Consider the following 14,689-nt stretch of genomic DNA (forward strand, 5'->3'; position numbering starts at 1 on the left):
ATAACTGTTGGTTCAAGGCAGATGTGTGAGCAGTGCATGCCTGTCATTCCAGCACTCTGTGAGGCAGGAAGAAAGACTGCCATAGCTAAATGCTGTGGGTTTAGAATGTGAACTACAACACCATTACCCCAAGACTTTAGCTCTTTACATTTGTAAGAGAATTTCCATGATGTTCATAGAGACACTGATTACCTCAACTCTCTGGCATTTTTTAATTTTCAATTTGCAACTAATGTGGCTATTTTCAACAACTGCACTCTCAAGTACGTACCCGAGAATGTAGTCAGTTCTGCCACACAAAAATTTGCTCAGATGTTCATAGAATCATTATTCATACAAGCCACTGAGTAGATATAACCCAAATGCCTAAAACACCAATGGAGAGGTAAACAAATGGTATTCCACCCAAGTACATGACCTGCCACAAAAAGGGACGCAGTGACTGATAGAGGCCAGAGTGGACCTTGAAAACAATGCTGTGCTAAGTGAATGAAGTCACATGAAAGAGCCGTATGTTGATTGATTCTGCTTATATGACATACTTAGGACAGAAAAATCCATCACGGAAAGCAGATTAGTGTTTCAAGAGCTGAGAGGGAAGAACAGGGAGGGTCACCGGCTTTTCGTGGGAATCAGACAGTGGTGACGACTGCATGATTGCATTAACCGTACACCAGAGAGGCCAGGGCACAGTTCCATGTCAGAGGCACTTTGTGCAGGAGGCTCTGTATTTGGTCACCAGCACCAATAAAACAGGGAAGAAGGTTAGCATGAATTTTACCTTATGAGAACTCTACTTCAATAACACCACAAGGTGTCAAGGTATATGCTTCTTATACTTACACCAAATTTCTAAATAGCTTTACATTCTACTAAAAAGATTATAGGGCCCAGTATACCATATATGTTTATGTATGAATATGTAACATTCTAAAAGTTGTTTTACAAAAAAAAACTATCTCATAACATCACTTTTGATAGACATAAAACAGAAGACAGAGTAATTTTTAAATGTAAATATATTTAAAAAATTAAAACACCTAAGAAACACAATCTATATACATGAAAAAGTAAGATATTTATATGCATAATAACTAGTAGCAACATGACCCATGAGGAGCAGCAGCGTCTATTCTGTCCATATTCTGTTTAATACCACAGTGGTAGCTCACTGTTCTTAGGGAAATTACATAAGGTACATATAGCAGAGACTGTAAATAGAAAATTAATGCCAAGTAACAGTATTTTCTCTAAAAACAAATGTTATTAAACAAATCATCGTAATCTAATGAACAACAAAATGAGCTTATTGTATTCAGTTCAAGATATTTAGTCAAACTTGCATAAAAGTACAGGTGGCCATTTAAAAACGGTCTGTTGCTAAAATATCAGTAACTCAGGCTATTGGGATTTCCACAGGAGATGAAGTGTCATTCATTTTCTTTTTATGAAAAGGGCTGCTTTAAGAACATTACAACCATGCTCTTAAGAAATGCAACGGCATACTTGAGAAGTCACAATGGCAAAGCATAGCATCAGTACATTCTTTCACTGGTACCAGCCCCAAAGAGCACTGCTGAAGGTGACCTAGATGGCATTTCCACGTGACTTTGACTTTTATTCTCCTCCACATATTACATGTCCAGGTAAGGATTGTAATTTCTACTAAGGGAGTCTATCACATTGGTCATTTAAAGACACACACAATAAAGTACTTGGATGATCTAGTACTTTACTAGAAGTATATCTACTGACCACAAAACCAGCTTTCACTTATAAATGAAATACTAAAAGTTTCTGATTTGAGAGAAATGAAATACAATACAGTGAGTGAGTTTTTTTTTTCTTCATCTCTGCTATAAAAATCCACTTTGCCTATTTGACCCGTCTCTATCCATGCAATTTAATGAATCCTCAGAAGAGTTTACACATCTTTATACAGAAGTCACATCAGTCCACTGCCATTCCTTTTGTATTTTCAGTGTCTTATCAAAATACGGGTAGCAAGGTTCTTCTCATTCTATGAGGCAGGGAGATGCTTCCTAAGGATCTCCTTGGATGACGAAGATATAGCATCTGGGAAGGACACATCAAACTCTATTAGCAGGTCACCACGTTGCTCAGGGTTTTTTGGAAACGGCAGCCCATATCCAATAATTCTTCTCCTCATCCCAGGCTTCACAATATCACTGATTGACATAGGTATGTTTCTTCCATCCATTGTTGGCACATTAATTGAGCAGCCACACAATGCCTAAAGTGGACCAAATAAAACGAAGTTAATAAACTCCCAAACTGGACAATATAAGATCTTGCTGGGTGATGAAGAATAACACCATGAAGGTGATATTTTAACATCCAAAAGGATTACAATAGTTTTAAAATCTTTTTCCTGTTCTAGAAAATCTGTTCAAGAGAAGCATAATCAGATGTTACCAGAGACAGAAGAGAAAGGAAGGAAAAGAAAGACAAGAGAAGCCAAGGATGTCTTTCAGAGTGCCTTAGGAAGTAAACAGTTTGAGGCTGTCAACACTCAAAGTGCAGGAATTTGAAGGGAGAAAGGAAGAACTCAGAACTGAACTGAACAAAAGGAGGAGCAAGACCTCCTTCTCTAGAAGACCTGGGAGTGTCTACTAGATGCCACATAGTTCTTGGTGAACCACTGAGGGACATGAACCAAGACTTCCCCTCCAGAAATGCACAAGGAACTCCGAAACATACACATGAATTAGTGACTTCAACAGAGCAGAGCACGAACAGAAAGGTATGGCAGAGGTTTCTCAGACAGGGCACACAGATCATCCCCTCACTGACTGGAACTACCAAGTGCCTAAACCAAACAAGGTCTGCTCCAGTGAAGGCCGAGAGATCACAGAGGGTAGCTCTGACACACAGAGAACTATACAAAGTAATAACAGCAAATTCAGGAAAAGGAAAATATATTTGGGGGTAGAAGCCAGATTTCTACCTTTTAAGCCAGTTTGAAATATATGGTAGGGATATATTGAGCTATTTAAGAATTTAAATAGGGACATGACCCTACATCATGGGTTACAACTGAATTTGAGAAGTAGTACAAATAAGGACTTGAGGGCTATAGTAAAGTGGTATTATACATCATGTATATACTTGTTACATTTTAATACTTGTTATATAAATCTTACTCCAAACTAATCATATCAGAACTATATAAACAATTGGTTCTCAACTTGTGGGTCACAACCCTTTATGGGGGGGGCAGAAGGGCCTTTCACAGGGATCTCCTGAGACCACTAAAAAACACAGATATTTACATTAAGATTCATAACAGTATCAAAGTTAGTTATAATGTAGCAACAAAAATAATTTTATGGTTGGGAATCACAACAACATGAGAAACTGTATTAAAAGGTTGCAGCAACCTATTACAAAGGCTGAAAACCACTGGTATAAACGGATTAAAGAGATGGGATTTCTAGTGCAGATCTCACAGAGCACAACCAAAAACCAGAGCAGAGCTAATCCAACAGGGGGCCATGGAGTGGCTAATGAAGCCTGCACTTCAAACTGGCAGTTAAGTTTAGAAACTATGACGTCATCCATAAGAGAGGCAATAGTAGCACTTCTGGAGGACTGTTATGAGAAAGAGAACACTGGAGCAGAGCGCTGGAGAAAAGCGGGCTCCTGCTCAGACAGTTCCCTAGCAGTAATCCACAGCACACATCTCTACTTACCTCCCGTAAACTGATTTTAGCGGTATAGACTATATTTGATCCATCTCTTTTAAATTTGGGATGCTCTTTGTCTTTAATAATAAAAACAATGTCTGCTGGGATACTATTTGGTGTTTCGTCACCTTCCCTCGGGAAAGTGATTTTGGTGCCTTCTTTCCACCCCTTTTTAATCTCAATGGTGAGAATTTTGTCCTCAGATCTGTAACTCCTTCCATCAGGGTTTAATCTTTTCCGAGAAATCTTCATCCGTTTGGTGCAGCCACTATAGATTTCTTCAAGCGACACTCTAAGTTCATGAATAACGGGAGGGTCTTGTTTGAGACGGGAGGGTCCCACAGAATTCCTGTCTCTTGGATAACCGTTCATGCTGAATCCAAAGGCACTGAAGGGATCTCCATCTATTTCCATTTCTTCAGAATCTCGACCTCCACCCATGCGTCTTCCAAAGAAAATTTCAAAGGGATTGGAACCTCCAAAAAAGGCTGCAAATGTGGCATGAGGGTCACCATGGAAGGTGTACCTGAAGGTGCCTCCCTGTCCATCAGTGCCTCCTGCTCCTCCTTTCAACCCTGGTGAAGAGATAACATGGTCAGGAAAAGGGCTGTAACTCTAGACAGTTGACCATTTGCTAGCTGTACTGCTAATAACCTTTACTATCACTTATGGTCAGAAACACTATAGTTAAACAGCATGGTTACACAGCTTCTGCAGAGCCACCCTAAGTTAAAGGTTTAGCTTGCAAAATACTCCTCCAAATTCTTAGCTTTAATAATTTCTTCTTGAATCTGTTTCATAATAAATATGAAAAACAAAAGGAAACTGCGATTCTTTACCTCAAAAGCTACTATTCCAGAATACTGTATTACAAATTGAAGAGTTTTAAAGATATATATTGAAAGCAATTTAATAATTAAACAAAGAATCTAGATCCTTAAGTGCCATTATAACTAACTAATGTAATTAATAGTAAGTAATATATCCATACTAAGTAGCTTTATTCTTTCTCTTGCTGTCTTCTAAAGATTTTTATTACTTTTAACTCTGTGTAGGCATGTGTGTCTGCACACATGAGTGTAGGTGCCCATGAAGGCCAGAGGCATCAAATCCCCTGCAGCTAGAGTTACAGATGGTTGTGAGCCTCCTGACATGTGTGCTGGGAAATGAGCTCAGGTCCTCGGACAGAACAGCAAGGATCTTAACTGCTCGGCCATCTTTCCAGCCCCCAGCCAGGTCTTTTACTGTTCAAGAACTAAAGAGAACTATTTCTTAGCAGCAAGGGAAAAAGTTCTAAAAAAGAGGACAGTATGGAAAATGTTTCTGTGGACACTAGATTATTATCATCTTCGATAGTGAGACTTCTTAGGTCTACCTTATCGCATCCTGATTCAAAGCATTAAAACCAGACCTGAAATCGAGAGCCTCAGGTCTCTTTAGCATGTGACCCGGACCAGTTATTTCTGTCTGACAGCAGTACTGTGACCTTTTGCCCAAAGGTTCGACAAAGTAACATGTGGCTGACAAAGATTATATATATTTGACATAGTATTTTCTACCACATCCCAAAGGAAGATTCAACTAAAACCCACAAAACAATATCATGATGTTTTAGGAGGCCAATCTTGGCAAAGATTTCTATCATTATAAGGAAGCTTCTGGAGGAGCCTTAGAGGAATTCCTGACCAAAAAGTAAGGTGGGAAATGAAGATTACAGAACTAGGAAAAACTAGTTTAAACTGGAAGATTCTTATAATCAAAATTGAGTAATTTGAGGGCAGGGAAAGTATGTTACTAATTTTTGCATTGCTCACGCATATGGAGTTAAAAATGGCAGGCACTCCAGTCTACTGAATGAAGAAAATCAACTAATTCTTAAAGTCCTCCTAAGCTCAAACTAAAGGTGTTTTAAGGATCAGCCTAAAGACAAAGCAAAAGCAAAACAACACAACAACATGAGATTTAGTCACTGTAAACTCCAAGGAGACTTCACTTCCCTATCTTGCTGTATAGCTGGCTTCTATTATTAAAGGATGGACACACACGCACGCACGCACGCACGCGCACACACACGCGCGCGGCAGAGGGAGATAGGCACGGAACATCCACAGTAGGGTGGGTTTTCCTTGCAGAAGGGGATGGAGAGTGACAAAGCCGGGAGGGTGAGCATGGTGAGCCGCAGGCAGCTCATTCGGTTCTTCCTTTGACAACCTTCATTAGTGCCACTGTAACTCCAAACGTGAAACAGTTAATGACAGACTTTCTCTGATGACAGAGGAAGTCTAGAACTCAAAGTCATGACAAGGTAACTAAACGAGTACTTAAGTTATTTCAATAATTGTATCCTTCTTCCCACGGATTTCATAAAATAGAATAATCTACCAGTTGGGTAAATGAGCTTGCCTACCCTTAGCTCTCGAAAAGGCAAAAATCTAAATGCTTTGGGCACATAACAGAACAGAAAGAATAACATTTTCAGGATTACATCATAGGTCTGGCTTTTCCCTAAAACCTCTTCCTTTGCTCCCAAAAATGGTAATTCAGTCAGTATTATAGTCTGTGAGAAAATTTACACACAGCTGAAGTGACTTACTCATCAGAGCCGACAAAAATTCAGCCTTGAGATTTTCCTAGACATAGAATGGTCAACTATGTAGGTCAGATAAAGAATGAAGCTACTTTAATAATGAGAAAATCCTACCAAAATGCCGCTGTAATATGACATGAACTTCTTGCTGTCTAACAAGCACATCATTTGCTAGATAGTCAGCCTTAATCCTGTACACTGCAACTCCCAATAAAAACAATCACCATCCAGCTGGATTCTCTCTGCTTTGAAACGTTTTCTAGACACCGTCTAGTCAGGGAATGTACTCTAATTCCACTTCTGCTTGAGCTTTAAATCAACTAGCCAATTTAATATGCAAAGCAAATACATTTTGGGGACACTATTCACAGCAATGACTTCTATTCGTTATCTGACAAAAAAAATATGAAAAGAAGAAACACAAGAGAAGAATTAGATTTGCAAGGGAAAAATGATAGGACTTGCTAATTCTTACTTTAAGGAGATGGAGGGTGTAAACGTTTTGATTTGTAGCAAGAGTTCAGAGTTGTAGAAAAAGAACCTTCAACAGTTCAACTCACAAGAAGCTGAGTAACGTATGTGTCTTTAGAACATAGAAAACAAAGAGGTGCGGCTGACTAACTGCATTAAAGAGAACAGCAAGCCACACGAATGTTAATATACCAAATACTTAAGTTTGAAGACATAAAACTGCTTTTAGCATCCAAAGAAAATTAGTAAGCAGTAATCAACAGGCAAAGTAAATAAAGAAGAAAAAAATGTTAGAAAACCAGAACCTTCTAAGGTGTGTTTTGAGGGAATTATTTATTTATTTATTTTACATTTTAAAGTTGCATTACTTGTGGTCAGCCGGTCTGTCTGATGCCATGGTAAGCATGCAGAGGTCAGAGGACGACTTTCAAAAGTCAGTTCCCTCTTTCCACCACAGGGGTCCCAGGGATTGAACTCATGTCGACAAGCACCTTTACCCACTGGGCCATCTCTGTGGCCCAATAGAGAAAAAGAGTTGTTTAATACAAGCTTCTCTTCACATCCACTTAGCCAAGCCTAAAACTTCAGGGCAGAGAATATGTCAGAATCCAGTCTTAAATTTCTGTAGTTCCATGGTTATTTTCAAATGTTTCAGTTGTGGAGAAAACTGATCTATCATTTCACATGTAGATTACACTACAAAGCTGACTTCTAGGCTGTTCAACTGTAATGAACTTACAAAGGTTTACAGTTTGTCACCACCCTCGTCCATCTGTGGAACAGGCCACCGTTCTGAAGTCCTCTACTTCTCACAATGTGCCTATCTCTCCCTCCAGCCCCAGGCAAGCTAGCTCCGCTATCTATCTCTCCAAAGCTGTCTTTTCCAGACATCTCACAGAAACTGAATTACATAATTCTGCCTTTTATATCTGGGTTTTCACCCAGCATATTTTTCAGGGTTCATCCAGTTGTGATATATTCCATTAAATGGGTACTTTTAACTGCTAAAAGGTACCCCACTGGGATATACACTTTTGTTTACCCACTTACTAAACCATGTCACTTTTGGACTGTTCTGACGCAGGGCCCTCACTGGTGCTGCTCAACAATCAGGCACATGTCTTTGTATGAGCAAATGTTTTGTTCTGTTTTTCCCGTTTATAGATTCCTAGGAATAGAACTACTAGATAACATAGTAACTTTAAAACATGGCTATTTAATTCATTTAAAAAAAAAACCAAAAGCTTTCTAAATTTCAAGTGTTAAAAGAATTTCACAGCATGAACAAACAAGATTAATAGTCCTCTTAATTCCTAAATACAGACATTCAGCATTATCTCATAGTTCTTCTTTCTGCTCCCCTAGCTCCAAGAGTAACAATGGGACAGGGAGGGTGCTCTATCTAGTGGCTTAGCAGTTCCACCATCTCAGAGTTCAGTGTTTCCTTACTACTGGAGAGGCCTGAGGACCCAGGACTATAAGCACAGACAATGAGAAAAGTGAAAGAAAAAGAACCTTCCTCATATCCCCACACAGGGTTCCTACCGGAGATTTTTGCGGGGAAGGTGCTGAGGACTGAGAGCAGGGGGCTCCCACACACTTCACAAATGCTTCACTGAGCTACACTCCCGCCCCATAGGGTTTTAAAACAACTGTGTGCTATTCTACCAAAAGGTAAATAAATGAACCACTTTTCTGTGAAGGAAGAATTCTAAAAGCTTAATAATGTTCCTTCTCCTGTATTTTCAAATAGCTTATAAGTGCACAGTACCTCTGAATAATGCACTACAATGCTGTAAGAAAAGAATCCTGCCTCACACTCCTTCTCTTGCTCACAGCACTTATCTGGGCTAAGAACATAAAAAAGAATATAAAAAAATAAAAATAAAAAAATTCAGGGCATACAGACAATGATGATTTAGTTTTTGGAAAGTTTAAGTCATTGGTAATGATCAGTAAAAAAAAAATCAAAGTAATATGACGGGGGGGGGGGGGGGGGGGGAATTAGTCAAGAAAACACTGTCAAAAGGACTTTAAGAATTAAGTGTACCATTTGGTGACCTGAAAACTCTAAAGTCAAACACATTTAATAAACCTGAGTCCTATGGCGTAGTCACAACAGAGATGCACCTGGGCAGTCCATAAGATGGAAGGAACCAAATCACCTGCCTTTACTGAAGCAGCTTTTATGGCAATTCAGGGAGCCTCCCCACATTCTCAAGAGAGGCCAGAGTCTGGAGAAGTCTGAAGATCCTGCTGGCTCCTGAGACAGTCCCATCATGGCATCAGTGTGACCACGGGGAGCAGAGAGGGGAAAGTCCACTACTTACTGTTTTCAGTTACTCCACTTGTAAGAACCTGGCAGGCACTGCAGGTCCACCCCACTACTACCAAAGGTAGCGGCACAAACCTGAATTCTTGGTGCTCTGTCCAAGAAAACAAAGCACGAGGAAAGAACCTCCACACGACTGCACTGAACTGCCAATTTAGTTTGCTTACTGCAAAGTGAGTGGGCACTTCGAATAGGAAATCTGATGTTTAAATGCTATCAACAAAGGGAAAACAAAACTGTTTCCATAGCCACAGCGACTCGGAAGCCATTTGGGGAAAAGTAATGAAAGAGTACATTAGTCCCAATTTTACGATTTGAAAACCCCAAACTCACATGAACTAAGGCACTGTTGTCACTGCTAATCGACAATGTAAAAGTCCTACTGTATGTCCACATTTCATGGAGATGCTGGCCAAACCTGGGTTAAGGTCCACAATGATAAAGGAGACTCTCGAAGGTCTCCCATTTACTGAGCTCACTAAGTTCTGGTCTCAGGGGGCAAGAAAAAAAAGTATGGCTGAGGGAAAATGGAGGCTGTCACCTCTTCACGTATAGAGTAGAATTTCTGAAAGGAACAGTTAACTAAAAGAAAATCAGTCACTATTCTAACTAGGTGGCCATTTTAGGGTAAAAAAATTCCGAGATTTTTCTCCTGGCACACAATCGCTATTTACAATTAAGCTGAGAAACTTGCTCTGGTATTTCATGACATCAGGAAAACTCGCTCTTCTCTAGGCAGATTGCCAAAAACAACTAGAAGCTGAACGCCTGTGCCTTCTGCGGCTAAGACACACGACTCCGTCTTGTTCAGTCTCAATTAGCGTTGTTCTAAAAAGGCAAAAAACTTCTTGTTTTTTGAGTAAAATATAAATGACCCAGAATTTGAACTGCCAGTCTTAAGATTTTAAATGACTGAAGATTCTATTAATTTTGGCCAAAAAAAAATCCATTAAAAAAAACAAAACAGGTTGCATAAGACTTTTAAACAATTCATTCCTTGGCACAGGAATTTAAGGTTTCTTTTAAAATATAAGATGCTAAAACGGTAAGTCTAACAGTAGAATATGTATAATACAATATTATTTTTTAAAAACCCAAAAGACAAACTTGAACATTTCATTCCTAGCTCATTCAAACGATCAAGAATTATTTTTCTTTTTATTTTAGGTATGTCTGACAATCTAATGTAATGATAATCAGAAGACTGAGAGAGAAAAAAGGTAAGATTCAGAGCCAAAGGAACAGAAACGTGCAGCTTACCTTCTTCCCCAAACTGATCATATATCTCTCTCTTTTTAGGATCACTCAATACTTCATAAGCTTCTGCGACCTCTTTAAATTTTTCCTCTGCTTGAGGGGATTTGTTCTTGTCCGGATGAAATTTGAGGGCCTGTTTTCGGTAAGCCTTTTTAATATCTTCATCTGTAGCTCCTTTTTCAATTCCCAAAATGCAGTAATAGTCTTTCCCCATTTCGAATGCCTTGAAATGAACTTAGCTTTCCCTTTGTAAAAGAAAAGAGTGTCCCCAGTCTTAGCAAGACAATGATTCTGGGAAAATAAAGCAAGCTGGCTATCTTAGAAGTTAAAGCAATCAGCGAGCCGGCTCAGCTGTCTGGAGGCAGCAGGCAGCGTCTCTATTTAATTCCTTCCCCAGCAGCTCACTTACGGATAAATAGACACCACCGAGAGCCGGCCTCCCTCTAGACCCTCCCATTCCACTACGTGTCTCCGTACTTTCTAGAACAGCAAATGCTACAGGACGTCACTTTCCCAGCGGCCTCTAGTCAAAGGACTGAGCGGCGTCCCTCCTCCTCCATGATTAACTCTTCCCTTTCCTCTGGCTCTACCATTTTATTTCCTGTGGATTTAGCAAAGCAGTATTTCAGCACAGAATGCCATAACTACAGACGTATTTATCCATTAGAGGTAAAAAGGCAACAGAAATAATTATAGCCATTAGGTAACCCATATTAAAGTAATTATACAGATAGAAAAAAGCCTTGAGCTTACTGTAGGTATTCCAATTTCAATTTCAAGCTACCTAGCTGTAAAATATGCATAACTAAAATATGAGGTGTTTAAATTTAAAGTCTTCAAATAATTTTGGGTCATTTTCAAAATTCCAAGGTCTACAATCTGAAAGGTGAGGAGGTCACTATATGAAGTTTCACACGGTACAAAGGCTACAATAATACAATAAAATTGAAAAGCAGTATCTTAACATAAATGACTTGAGAGTGATTTTAACTAGTTCTTGGTAATATTTAAAAATTCATTATCTGTAAAAGCTCACTACCTGTGCTCATTACCAGGAGTGAACCAGAAGATCCCATTCGGAGGGTCTGTTTTCCTACTCTGAGAAGGTTGGGAAAGGATCAGATTTCAGCGTGCTCAGTTCAGAGCCAAACACCTGGATCAACTTAAAATCTGGATATGTACGTATAAGGGGCAGCAAGGTAACTACTACTTTAAAACACATTTTCCCTCATTTTAAATATGTACTTACTGACAAAGATTTTTGAAAACATGGGGGAAAATTCTCCCTCTTTTTGTATTCCCTGTTACTATTAGTATATTTTCTTTAATTCTTTTAAAAAACATTTGTTGCTATTTGCTGTATTTTTTTAATTAATAAAGTTTAAATCACCTTTACATTTATATGCCATGTGATGCTTTCTCCTACAATGTATCTTGAATAAATATGAGAATATTTTGAATGTATATAACTAACTCATCTTTTCTCTCTTATATGGGTTTTCAATCTGTTCTCAGATGTTCCTATTTCCAGGTGAGTACTGACACTCAAGGCCTTGGATACGGTTACCAGGCAAGCCTTTCACCACTGAGCTGTGCTCCAGCCACCATTTCTGATAGGATATTGAAAAGATAGATTACTAAGACAATGTCCAAAGAAATGCACTCAGTTCATACTGTATTTAAAACCCCTGGGTGTCTGGAAACTTGACGGGGTGTTCAGTTAGAAGGGAAAGAAAATGAACACACATGCTAAGAACATACTGAAAACCTGATGGGACAGAACTGCCCCTCCACCTGCCAACACTTTGATGACTCGGCACTTGGGAAGGCTTCCTTTTGCTCACAGCCATGACTTCCTAGCTCTCAAGGTCCCTCCCACAGCACCTTGCTGCTGGGAATCTCTCACACTTGGCTTCCTACAGACGGAGCTTAGTGAGCTAGCTCATTTTTTTTTTAGTCTATCAACAAATATCAATACCAAAAGACTTTTTTCAAATCCAAAGAATCTGGGAGAAGTCAGTATCAAAAGTCACTTGCTTCTAGAGGTGTGTAGCTATGGGACAGAATACAAAAAGAAGAGAAACTACAATTGGAATTGACATACTTTTCCCCTTCAAATGAAAGGTTAACCTATTTTTGTCCAAGTATTAAATAAGGGCTTGCACTTAAGATTTTTATTTTAGTATTAACTAGTAAGTTGCCATGAAGCTATAATTCTCTTTTTATTAAAAGTAGAGAGGCCAGATGTCTCACACCAGTAATTTCAGTACTCAGAGCATGAATTGATTCTCCAAGTCTATCAAAAAGCTTAAATGTGATTATTTTATCAAGGTTAACAGCAACCAAGTTTTTGTGCACGATAGCATGTTAAAGGGAAATGTCACTTTGTCTTTCATCAAGCTTCCTTGCTTGGGATATTATGTTTTATTTTATTTTAATAATTTTATTTAACGTGCATTGGTGTGAAGGTGTCAGATCTCCTAGAACTGAAGTCACAGACAGTTGTGAGCTGCCATGTGGGTGCTGGGAATTGAACCTGGGTCCTCTGGAAGAGCAGCTAGTGCTCTTAACCGCTGAGCCATCTCTCCAGCCCAGGGATACTATGTTTTATTAACTATAGAAAAAGTATTTGTACACAGAAGATAGCAACCCCCCCCCCCCCGAAACATAGAAGTATAACACATCAGTCCACTGACCCATCTTCTTCTAATTTGGTATTTCTACAAAACAGAAACAAGCCTCAGCTGTTGTGATGGTTCATGCCCAAATCCTAGCACTCGAGAGACTGAGGCAGCTGAAGGTCAGCCTAGGTACATACACAGTAAGCTGGAGGCCAGCCTGAGCTACAGAAGAAAACACTACCTTTTTTTTTCTAAGTCACAAATCAGTCAGTTTATGGTAGATTACAGAGACTAGCAGGACTGGGCTGACTTCTAGGATTACTCAGAAGAAATTAATTTCAAATTAGGTCACTAAGAAGGCAGAAGGAGGAGGATAGCAAGTTTGAGGCCAACCTGGGCTACAAAGAGAAATTCTGTCTCAATAAATTAATTAATTCAGATAATCTCAAATACTTGAGAACAAATTACCTAGTATTTTACTGATGCACCTGTTAAAATCTTTTCTATCAGTATTTAATTTTTGACCAGGTCATGTTCAGTCCTGATGTTTCTCATAATGAATTTGTATCAGAAAATCGTGACTTCCAGTCCCCCACACTTCCTACTCAAGAATGAGCAATTTTAGGCTCTTTTACACTGTGTTCCTAGTGCTTCTGATAGAAAACACCTACCCTCAATTCTAAGTGTGTCCAATAGTCATTAAATTTGCCAAGGTATCCAGGTATGGCTGTGTACCGTAATTTCAGAACTCGGCAGGCTAAGGGCAGAGCAATTACTATTGAGCTTTAGAATAGCCTGGGATATAGAATGAGTTACAAGCCATCCTGGGCTACATGGCAAAACTAAACTTGAGAGAAATTTTAAAAGAAAAAAAAAAAGGAAAGAAAAAAGAAATGGTGTAGGTCTCAGTAAGTGGTAAAATGCTTGTCTCCCATTCATGAAAAAACCCTGGGGTTAAACCCCAGGGGACGGACAGACAGACAGAAGGAAATACAAGGTGGCACTAAAGACTATCTACAATGGTTTAAAATAGTTGTTTAAAGCACAGATTCTGGAGTCAAGACTTTCTGATTCAAATTCTGACAATACCACTTACCAGCTGTATAGCCTGGGATCTAAACTCTGTGTCTCAGTTTCCTTATCTGTCAACTGGGGTTAATATCAACTTTGTAGAGATACCATGAGGATTAAATATGATGTGCAGTGTATTTAAATATCATCGACACTGTGAAGATTAAAGGTGTTAGCTACTTTTATGATTTTATTATATGAAGACCAACAACTTTCTTTCAGAAAACAATCATGCCAAGTGTAACACTTACTTATAAAATTACACACACATAAATGCAAACAAGGTTATGTTTCGCTCTTTCCAAATATTCCTGTTAAAATATGCTTACACACCTTGAATTTGTTAAAAATAAAACCATGCTGGTGATGGTGAACGCCTTTGATCCTAACACTCCAAGGAATGAGGCAGGCAGATTTCTAAGTTTGAGGTAAGCCTGATCTACATAGCTAGTTTCTAAGCTAGTCAAGGCTACAATAGTGAGACCCTGTCTAAAAAGTCAAAATCATTAAACACTTCACACAGTTAGTATTCATCATACTTTAAATCTGATTTATTGATTTATAAGGAGGCGTTTCATTGTGTTACCCAGTCTGGTCTCAGGGTCCTAGAGTCAGTCAGATGTGGTACACACCTGTAATCCCA

General features: G+C 39.0%; 1 protein-coding gene across 3 annotated transcripts in view; it reads right to left on the reverse strand.

The window, feature by feature from the left end:
- Positions 1-1,712: 1,712 nt before the first annotated feature.
- The window catches only part of Dnajb4 (DnaJ heat shock protein family (Hsp40) member B4), a 29,022-nt gene continuing 16,045 nt past the window's right edge, over positions 1,713-14,689 (reverse strand). Inside the window, exons 2-5 of one of the 3 annotated variants that reach the window (XM_059266438.1) lie at positions 10,832-10,955; positions 10,358-10,599; positions 3,714-4,282; positions 1,713-2,254 (exon numbers count right to left, since the gene is read on the reverse strand). In XM_059266438.1, the coding sequence (XP_059122421.1) occupies positions 2,021-2,254; positions 3,714-4,282; positions 10,358-10,568 (1,014 nt within the window). In that variant the 5' untranslated portion in view covers positions 10,569-10,599; positions 10,832-10,955 and the 3' untranslated portion in view covers positions 1,713-2,020. The remainder of the gene's footprint in view (positions 2,255-3,713; positions 4,283-10,357; positions 10,600-10,831; positions 10,956-14,689) is intronic. The other 2 variants (XM_059266437.1, XM_059266439.1) reach the window with 2 other exon arrangements.

The sequence above is a fragment of the Peromyscus eremicus genome, chromosome 6 (genome assembly GCF_949786415.1).
Source record: "Peromyscus eremicus chromosome 6, PerEre_H2_v1, whole genome shotgun sequence".
Lineage (NCBI taxonomy): Eukaryota > Metazoa > Chordata > Mammalia > Rodentia > Cricetidae > Peromyscus > Peromyscus eremicus.